The sequence below is a fragment of the Chiroxiphia lanceolata genome, chromosome 5 (genome assembly GCF_009829145.1).
Source record: "Chiroxiphia lanceolata isolate bChiLan1 chromosome 5, bChiLan1.pri, whole genome shotgun sequence".
Lineage (NCBI taxonomy): Eukaryota > Metazoa > Chordata > Aves > Passeriformes > Pipridae > Chiroxiphia > Chiroxiphia lanceolata.
In genome coordinates this window covers 4,345,122-4,355,206 of record NC_045641.1, presented here as the reverse complement: position 1 = coordinate 4,355,206, position 10,085 = coordinate 4,345,122, and the positions used below count along the sequence as shown (strand labels likewise).

Genomic DNA, 10,085 nt, shown 5'->3' with positions numbered 1-10,085 from the left:
TGCAGCACCCGGCACCTGCCAAATACATTAAAAAAAAAAAAAAAGGCAATCAAACCAAAAGAGAGGAAATTTGGTTCTGCTGGATTTGAGAAGTTACTGTTGGCATAGATAAACAAAGTAGCAAATTTAGGGTGAGGTGGATGCTGCAGATACAAGTTTCTAAACGCCTGGGGATGACACAGTGCCCAGTCAGTGCCAGCTGGCAGGAATGTCCCTGGCAGCTGCCAGGTGGAACCCAGCCTGCCCTGCAGGTTCCACCTTCACCCCAGGGTTGGTCTGGGAGAATAAGGCTCTGGGAAATGGAGAGAAGAAGAGTAGGACCTGAAAAAGCACCCCAGCTTTGCTCAGCTGAGAAATGGAATTCGTATAAGAAAGAAAGAAGGGCGAACATAGGGCTCTTGGCCATCTTTCCCAAGGGGAGGCACCTGGATACCCAGTAGGGTGCCAAGGTGAGGGTGTGGAGAGGGCTCTGCCCTGCCCTTGGAGCAGCTTTCCTGAACCAACCAGCACTCTCCAGATGGGGAGTAGGAGAAGTTTTTCCTTCGTGGAGGATTTTGCCACCCCTTGGGAAAGCCCCAGCCTTGAAGCACATCCTGTGGTTGTGCTCCCTAAGGGGGTGGGTTGGAGGCACTGGGTACCACCTTGTCCCTTCCTCAGCACCCAGCCAGGTGCAGGAAATGTCCCCTCAGCTTTCCCCTTGCTGAGGGCCACCACGGGGTGCTGCTGGTGCTAAAATGACAAGTGGCAGCACCTCAGGGAGCCCCAGCATCTCCCCTTTCTGCTGCATGGGGCAAGATGGGTGAGAGCGGCATCGAGAGGGGCACGGCGGTGCCTCCTGCCCACGGGACCCCTGGCTGAGGGACAGAAGCCTTGAAAGGATTCCCTGCAGCGCCCTAAGTGGAAAAGGGGCCGGTCCCGAGCCGGGAAGGAGGAGAAGAGGGTGGGTCGTTGTGTCCTGTCAGCCTCCCCGCAGCCGGTCCGGCAGCGCAGCAGCGGCAGCAGCGGGGCTTCTCCTCTCACCTGCGGGGCAGGAGCCCCCCGGCGCTCCCCTTCAACATGATACTTTGGCTGTGGCTCTGCTGGGGCTTCCCCACCTCGGCGGGGCAGCCCGACTCGGAGCTGATGGCCAGGTACCTGGAGGAGCAGCTGCTGGCAGACTCCAGCATCGTGGAGCAGGTAGGTTTTAAGGCAGTGGTTGTTCGGGAGCAGCAGGGCTTGGCTTGTCCCTTCTTAACCATCAGCACTGACATGCAGGGCAATCTGATAAAAACACATTTATTCCACCTGTCCCTGCGGGTCAGTTCCGTGGGAGGCTGCTCTTAATGAGCATGGAAGTTGTCAGAGGTGCTGGAGGTGCTAAGCTGGGAGATCACCCTTCCCGCGGTGGGTGCCACAGACAGGGGATGGGCTCACTCCGACATCCCCACGGCTGTACTAACGAGGCATTTCACAGGGACAAGGGAGTTAACGCAGTGTCCTGGCCACACGCCAGGCTGAGTAATTCAGAGTATTTCAGGCTCGAAGGAAAGTTTTTCTGCCTATGGTTTTACTGTACTGGATTTTTAACTCGCACTGGGTGAAACAAATCGTGTAAATTTCAGCTTCTAAAATGCTTATTGACAATGAAAACAAATCCATTATTCTGCAAGTGAGGGCTGTTATGTTGTGTTATTCTGTGGCTTAGATTTTCCGAGGAAATGGTGCTGAAAGGGCAACGAACTTTTTGCAAGTTAGCAAGAGAGTTGGGGTGGTGGTTTGGGAGGTTGTGGTCCATTTCTAGTGGAAGGTGTCCCTGCCCATAGTAGGTGGCTTGGAACTAGATGACATTTAAGGTCCCTTCCAATACAAACCATTCTATGATTGTATAAAATGCTGAGCTTCAGGTCTGTGCTCACATCCTTCAGGTCTGTAACAGATACCACTCATGGTTCTGGGTCACTTAAGGCATCAATCTGTTATCTAAATTTGATCAGATCTGAGAGAAGCTCTGTAGTATCTGAGACACCCATGTGGGTCTGACAGATACATGCTGTGGAATACCTGTGTCTTGCTGGAGGTCAGGTGGGATACTCCAGTATGTTTCAAGTGTCAGTATTTCCCTGTGTTCGGCATCTTCTGCCATGCAGTAGGGAAAAGTGGGAAGAGTGAGACTTTCCATATATATACCTGTCCCTGTCTCAGAGTTGGTCATTCAGTTGCTCATCCCACCTGGAATGGGAAGACTCTCTCCCCAGAAAAGTCCACCTCTCTCCACTACGAGGACCTGAGCAACTTTGTTGTAAATCCTGATTACCATGAACACATATTCCTTTTTGGGGGATTCAGCCACAAACCAACATTGTCTTATAGACCCACCCATCCAAGTGGGAGAGAATATCTCCACCAGTGTGCTGCCAGTGGAGTGGGACCTGGAAACACTCACATACCTGCTTTAGGTCAAGATACTACACTATAAACAAATCCACTGCACAGCCTGTATTGCATATACTATGCTAGGACAAGCAGATGGCAACAAGTTACGGGGTCACTACCAGCAATTACTTGTCTTTAATGAATGTTTTGGAAGGCTGTATAGCTAAAGGTTGATGGTAATTCAGAAATTTTTCCAGTTAGATGATGTTAGTGAAGCTGCCTGATTAGCACAGTCCAACGGACTGACTATAAACCCTGCAGCAGTGCTTTGGCAGTTGTTACGAAGCCCTATCCAAACAGGATACTGCTATCTAGGGCTCCTTAGCTCCTCACTGATGTCCATTTGTTATCCCCAAGACTTTAGAAGGTACCTCTTGAAGGGGCCAAGTCATACAAAGCCTTCTTGTGCAAATAAGCAAGCAAACAAAATGGGTGTGTGGCGGGCAAAGATAAAATCAGTAACCAAGGTTCCAGTTTCACCATTAAATATTATTGTGACCATGCCATGCAGAAAAAGGTGGATTTGTTTCCAAAGGTAAACCTTTAGTAAAAGAGTACTGAGGACTATTGGCTCTTCATCCCTGCCCCTGCTCCAAGCAGGACTAACTTCATGGACATTTATCTGGCTTGTTCTGAAGAACTTACAGTGATGGAGACTCTGCAGCCTGTCACAGCAGGCTCCTGAGGGGCTTTACTTCCCTGATATAACAGACCCAGACAGAAAGTTTCTTCCAAAATTTAAAGTGTAGGTAATTCTCCTCTCCATTGACAATTTCCCAAGGGAGCTGTTTTCCCTTGGTTCTAATTTTACAAGATGTTGGCTTAAATAATGCAGCAGGAAATAATAAGGATTCTAGTGGATGAGATTTTAATTTCCCCATTGGGCTTTCCTGAGCTTTTCAAGGCATGATATAAACAGACATAAAATCATCTCTTTGGCAAGGGCTGATGTTATTTCAGTGTAAATCAACAGAAAGGGCAAATCAGGTAAAAAGTTATCATCGCATTCCTCTGCTCTCTGGAGTTCCACTGACATTTTAAGAAGGCACTTGGCTTCCCTCGTTGACAAGAGACTTGTGCTCTCTGCTTTGGGGAGAGATTTGATTTGGAGATGTTGCTGAGCTGAGACACCATGTGCAGGGAAGTCAGAGGAGCTGTGAAGGGTGACGCAGTGAGTATGATTGTGCTGTCATAACTGAAGTACTTCATTTCATAATAAGGTCTGTGTCTCAGTTTAAATATCTTTATTCCCTTTTTGCACATAAAGAGTGCTTTTCTGTCACTGCATGATAAATCCACAGCACCTGTGGAGAGTATTAAGGTAACAGATCTGCTCTTGAGGTAATATTAATACAGTTGAAGCTTTAACATTTATTTAAACTAATCACAGAATTGTGGAATGATTTGGGTTGGAAGGGACCTTAAAGATCATCTAGTTCCAAACCCTTGCTGTGGGCAGGGACACCTTCTCCTGAAGCAGGTTGCTCAGAGCCCCATCCAGCCTGACCTTCAGTACTTCCAGGGATGGAAGTGTACCATATACCATGCAATGGGGCAAAGACACAGAGGCTTTGTGTGACTCCCTAGGAAGCCATAAGGGAATACACTTCCAGAGCTAAGACACACCACCCAGGGCCAGGGCTAAAGGCTGAGGTTCCTGTCATCAAATATAGGTGGTCTCTTGCCAAGTACCATTTTCAAAACACCCCGTACCTCCTTGCCTGAGAGAGCTGCATTCCACTGCTTGAGCTTTGATCAATGGGCCTGTTAATGTGGAAGAGACTCAGGTTTTAATTTTAACCAGAGGAGCATTTGAACCTGGCCATGGGTGATCAGTCGCACACACCCGTGTCTGGGTTCAAACAAGTACCATGTCTGCTGTAAGCTGAGAAGGCTCCACTAACTCCCTTAACTCTTTGCAGGTCGCTCGCCGTGTCCCCAGACAGGCCAAATTCCTGCAGAGGCTGGTACGTATCACACCCTGTCTTTATTTTACCTCATGGGAATCACACTTTCCCTGTGTGTGTCTGTGTGTGCATCCCTGTGCCCAGGATGTCAGCGGGTGACGGTAAAATCGGTAGAATGAGATTCTGAGAGGCAAAAAAACCTATTTTCATTTTGATCAATGCAACAGGTACAGGTTCTTCTAATGCTTCCCAATCCATCTTCTCACCCCCAGACTTGGAGAAAGAACATCTAATGTTACAAACCCTAACCACACAGTGAACAAAAGCCTGATGAAATCTCACTGAATTTGAAGAGAAAGGCAGAGTTTGCTTTGAAATTTGGAGATCTCTGCTGTTTGTCAAAATCTATTGAGGAAAGGAAGAAAACAAGGAAGCCAATATCCTTCTTCCAGCATGGGAATCTAAGAGTTAGATGTAGTTAGGCAGCCAGTGGAATTGCTGTTCACAGCCAGTTATTTTTCTGGCTTTTCTGGGGACTTCCCAGTTGAGAACTGGTGAAACTCATTTCACACTGAACAACCATCACCTTAATAGCTTCTAGTCCCTTTGATCTTTGACAGATTAGAATCAGCAGCCTAGAGGAGAACACCTCTCAGACTTATTACCAGTTTATTACTTCTAATCTAAGACACGGGCAGTTTGTTTTGATGAAAGCAACTGATAAAGGCAAAATTATGGAATGGGTTTCATTTATCTTCAGCTCTTTTCTGTCTTTCCAAACATTTGATGTAAACAAGCATAAAACAATTTGTTTGGCAAAAAAATTTCACCTCCCAGTTCATCATCATAACCAGGACACCTCCATAAAGCATCCAGCCAACCTGCCTCATAGCAGTGAATCTGCTGCCTTGGCATTCCCTCACTTTGTTTTTAACAGGGATGATAAATCACAGCAATAATAATATTAAACAAATGGTTTGCTTTGCTTTTTTTTTTTTTTCTTTGTGCTGCCTCTCATCTTCTGAAGGCCTTGATAAAAAGGGCAGAAAACAAACAGGCATTTGCACAGCTGTAAGTCAGAGCATCAGGCACTGATGGATTGTGCAAGAGCTCCAGGGAATGCACAGGAATCACAGAGTGGAACTTGGGCTGCCTGCCAAGCCTGCCTGAGCAACCTGTTTGGAAGCTGCCTCTGCCCCCACCGTTTATATTCTCTATATACAAGGAATAGCAGATCCCTTCCAGGGATGGGAAGATGAACCAGATCTCTCACCCTCAGTTGTATGTGATGCCCTTATTCAGCATTTGATCCCTCTAACAGCAACTCCTGTCCACCAGGAAAAGGGAAGGGTGTTCATTTCATTTGTTTTTGCCATTCCTCAGTCTGTGAGGGTGTCAGAACTGGAGTTATTCAGTGGGATAGAGACATGCCCCATCCCTGGAAGAGTTCAAGGCCAGGCTGGATGGGGCTTTGAGCAGCCTGCTTTGGTGGAAGGTGCCCGTGCCCATGGCAGGGGGGTTGGAACAAGATGGTCTTTGAGGTCCCTTCCAACTCTAACCATTCTGTGATTCTATGACAGAGATCAGCTGAAGCCAGCAAAAGAGTAGATTTAGCAAAAAAACCCTAAATTATGTGGGCTTTTATATAAAATATTCTTAGGCTGTGGAAATCTTTGCTACAAGATGTTGCAGATGCTAAAATTTTACATGGATTGAAAAAGCAGCCGTGTAAAATAATAGAAAAAAAATCCACAAAGGTTTATAAAGCACAAAAATATCACCCTTGACTCAGGAGTTCCTTCGGCCACAGACTACTGAAAACAGAGAGAATATTTCTGAGTAGAATTAGTGCAGGTTGAGCTGATTTTATACTCTAAGCACATACTATTGGTCTCTGCCAGTGACAGGCTACAGGGTTAGAACTGCTTTTGTTCTCACCCAACAGAACCATTCTCGTGCTGTTGTCATAACAAGGGCAAGTTCATGTTCTCTGCCACATTCAAAAGACTTTCTGCAGTTTAAGTGCATTCACAGTGTCAAACATGTCACTGCAGAACCCCTTGTATCTCAAGTGAAAGGTAAAGGTCTTGATCTTCTTTTGCTGCTGAGCTGTCATCTATGTCTGAACCCACAGCTTATGATTGACTGCAGCACACAGGAGTGGATGCAGAAGGTCTGAAACCAAAGAATTTGCTGTGCTTTCAGATTCTTCCTATTTCTACTGTTATTAAATCCTCTGTATCTCTTGCTATGCCACAGGCAATTAGGGGTGTAGAAGACTGAATGAAGCATCACCTCACTGTATGTGAAAACATTCCTACAAACCTACTTCCAATCAAAACTCCCCATCCTCTCCAGCTTCAGGATAATGAGGGTGGAAAGCCATGCCTGTACATCAGGGAATGTCCTAAGAACAGCAGGATCTAGTTCTAATCATCAGCAATTGAGTAAAAGCCACCAATGGCCTGAGGGTGGGACATTAAATCTGAACAGGGGTGTTCTAATCTAGATGCATCACACTGAGCTGCCTGAAATCAGTGAGACAAATCCCACCCTGGAAGTCCTAATCTCTTGTCGATGTGCTCCATGTGAGCTGAGCAGGATGATCGTGGACACAGAGCTCATCACACGTTCTCCAGCTGTTAAAGATATCCATCATGATTGGGTTCATCTGAGACACGTTTTTCAGTCTTTCCAAGCCTTGAAAGTGTAGGCAGGAGGGGCTTTATGCCAAGTCTGCTGGCAGCTTTGTGTTTGTTTCCAGTGGATCCTCATTCTTGCATTTGCCTGCAGTTCACTAGCCCAGCAGCTTGGTTAATTGGATGCTCAATCACTTCTGATGCCATCAGCTACTGAAGAAACGTGCTTGTTTCATACTCATACAAACACTTGCTCCCTTTCTTGAGCCATCTGCCAAAATTATTTTTGTTCTGAAAAAAGGTCTGGCCATGCAGCTGAAGAGCACGTTCTTGTCCTCACAAGTCTTATGTGACTATGACTTTTTATCAACCTCAGTAGGAAGAGTCTCTCTGTATTTTGCTAAGTGAAGTTCCTCTGTATTTGCAGTGTATTTTACCCTTTAGTTCCCTTCTGCTTTGGAGGTTTGGTCTTTGATTGTTTAAGTCAACATACAGGGTTTTTTTTTTGTAAGGACTGCTTACAGTTAAATACACTGAAGTCTTCCAGGAAGAAAACATTTGAGCTCCATGGAGATGTTGCTGTCAGAAAAAACACATTAGACTGGAGAAATGCTCCAACTCTAGACTTGTGCACGAAAACACATTCCCAAGAAGCAGAAATTGGCTTTTAGCTTCCATTGCTACATCGTATGTCATTCATTGCTGTCTCTGCTGCTTCTCTGCTGGAAGGAATCCAGTGTGGGCTAAAAAGCTTAAAATACTTTGCTTGAGATGTCACAGTGTCAGTGGTTTTTATTATGTCTCTTCCATCTATTGGCTGAGACTTCCAGCATGGATTCTCAGTAGAGGAGGACTCGGTTGACTCCACTGAGAGCAGTTTTTTTGTTTACATGACTTATGGATCTGACCATATGAATTTGAAGATGCTGCTTCACACACAGTGATCTCAGCCTTTCAGGAAGCCTTCCATCTGCTCTTGTGCACAGTACAGAGGCCAGGTTCTGTGACACAGTTCTGGACCCCATGGGAATATATTTTGGTCTTTTCTTCCCAGGCCATAAGGGACTAATCCTATTCCTCTCACACAGTCAGAGTTGAAGGCTGCAGTTTAGGACACAGATGGATTTTATCAGTGTGTTTCATAACATACAGGCTGGCATAATCAGAGCTCTCAGAATCTTCCCAAGCATTGGAGAATGACTGTGGCCTCTGTGCATGAACAAAGGCAGTGCCATGTCCCTGGTTTACCTTTTAAAGCTCATCTGAAATGCTGAAGGCAAGCCCACCTTGCCAGTTGTCAACTGGTTTTTGCAGAGGTGTCTAATACTCATAGGATGGGAATTTGCTTGAGCATATTAAGCATTAAATCCATTGAAACACTGAAGGGGTGTGTTATCCAGCTGCCAGTGTTAACCTTTTGATCCCCACAGGAAACCAGGCCTCGGATGTCTGAGTTCAACGTGAGATCCACAATCATTTCCCGCTATGCCTTCACCACGGTGTCCTGCACGATGGTGAACAGTGGATCCGAGGCACGGGAAGCTGTGTTTGAGATGCAGATCCCAGCTGCAGCCTTCATCTCCAACTTTACCATGTGAGTAAGTAATGCTGGCAGCTGGGTGGGCAATGGTTCTCCCATCCCATAGATGGTTCTCTGGGATTTCCAAAACTAGCAAGTCTTCAGTAGGACTGTATCAAGGCCTTTTTGCATTTCTTTGGGGAAAATAGAAACACACATACACTTTACACTCCACCTGAGATTGGGCATGGCCCCAAAGCACAGAGTAAATCCCTTGGATTATAGGATACTAAATTCAAGTCCTCAGTGTAAATGGGGAAGGAAACTATTCTATTTCCCATCTGAGTGGCTTTTAACAACTTCCTTCGCCTCCTCTGTCTCTGATCTGAACCAGAAAAATCTTTCCAAGACCACAGAAACCTTTCAAGCTAAAATTTCAGCAACACCAGCACATGATATTTATCTTGCCTGACTGACTCTAGTGTCTTGTTCTATGTTGTTCTTGTTACTCCACAGTGTCAGTGGAGCAGGTATCAACTCCAACCAGCAAACAGGTTCATCGGCTGCTGGAGGTGCCAGGAATTCTCTGTGGATAATAAGTCATGTAGAGGGCAACCAAGTTCATATTGAAATGACTTATTAAGGAAAAAATTAAGCTCTTGTATCAAAAATGTTTTTGGTTTGGTCAAGCTCAGATCCTCTCTGTCGGTAGATATTGAAGCCACAGCTTCAGATCTGACCGTAGGTTCTTTTAGAGAGGTTTTTAGACTGAGTAGGAGGAATAACAGACTTTTGCTATTGGCCACACAAAATATATGTTAAGAGTTGTTTCCTTGTGGACTGCATTGCTCTGTAACTCATTCCAAGGGAGAAACACTTAGTCAGGGAGGCAGCTTCTTGAAAGCAGCCATCCTGAATATCTCCATGTGCCTTCACACAGATGGTGGATTCCAGAACAGACAAAAAAATTCTTGCTGGGATTCTTGGCAATTGTTTTGCTTTCTGCTGCATCCTTATGCTTCAGAGATTACCTACCAGACTGGCATTTTAGAGAGGTAAACTCCTGGGCTAAAAATGGACTGTGCTGGTATTACCAGCCAGGGAACTTCTAAGTCAGCTTCTGACTCAGTGAGTCGAGTGACTCCAGGAGAGTTACGCCAGCAGCACACTTAGACTGTTCCCTGTGCACAGTCTGTGAACTCATTTACAGCAATCTGTAGAGCTGTCACTGTATATGGGTGCAGAGTGATCATGCTGACACCTCTGGTCTCTCCAGGAGCATCGGCAACAAGACTTACTATGGAGAGGTCACAGGGAAAGAAAAGAAAAACAGCAGCAATGACAAAACAAGGGATAAGAAACCTTCCAGCCCCACAGATGGAAGGTAAGTGTTGTGCATTTGGCTGTGTCCTGGAAAGTGATGTACTCTCCCGCCATCTCTGTCTTGGTTGCTTTGGCATCCCCATGCATGGATTTATAGGGAGAGGCAGCTAAACAAAATGTTATCTGCACTGCCTGGTGTCATTCCCACACTCCAAGTCATGTAAAACCGCATGTGGCCTTTTCTCACCCTGTCACACAACATTTTCAACTCCAAGATGCTCCAGG

General features: G+C 45.8%; 1 protein-coding gene across 1 annotated transcript in view; it reads left to right on the top strand.

The window, feature by feature from the left end:
* Nucleotides 1-981: 981 nt before the first annotated feature.
* Nucleotides 982-10,085, top strand: part of ITIH5 (inter-alpha-trypsin inhibitor heavy chain 5) — a 43,059-nt gene continuing 33,955 nt past the window's right edge. Inside the window, exons 1-4 of the mRNA XM_032689285.1 lie at nucleotides 982-1,176; nucleotides 4,335-4,379; nucleotides 8,389-8,552; nucleotides 9,754-9,861. Of these exons, the coding sequence (XP_032545176.1) occupies nucleotides 1,057-1,176; nucleotides 4,335-4,379; nucleotides 8,389-8,552; nucleotides 9,754-9,861 (437 nt within the window). The 5' untranslated portion in view covers nucleotides 982-1,056. The remainder of the gene's footprint in view (nucleotides 1,177-4,334; nucleotides 4,380-8,388; nucleotides 8,553-9,753; nucleotides 9,862-10,085) is intronic.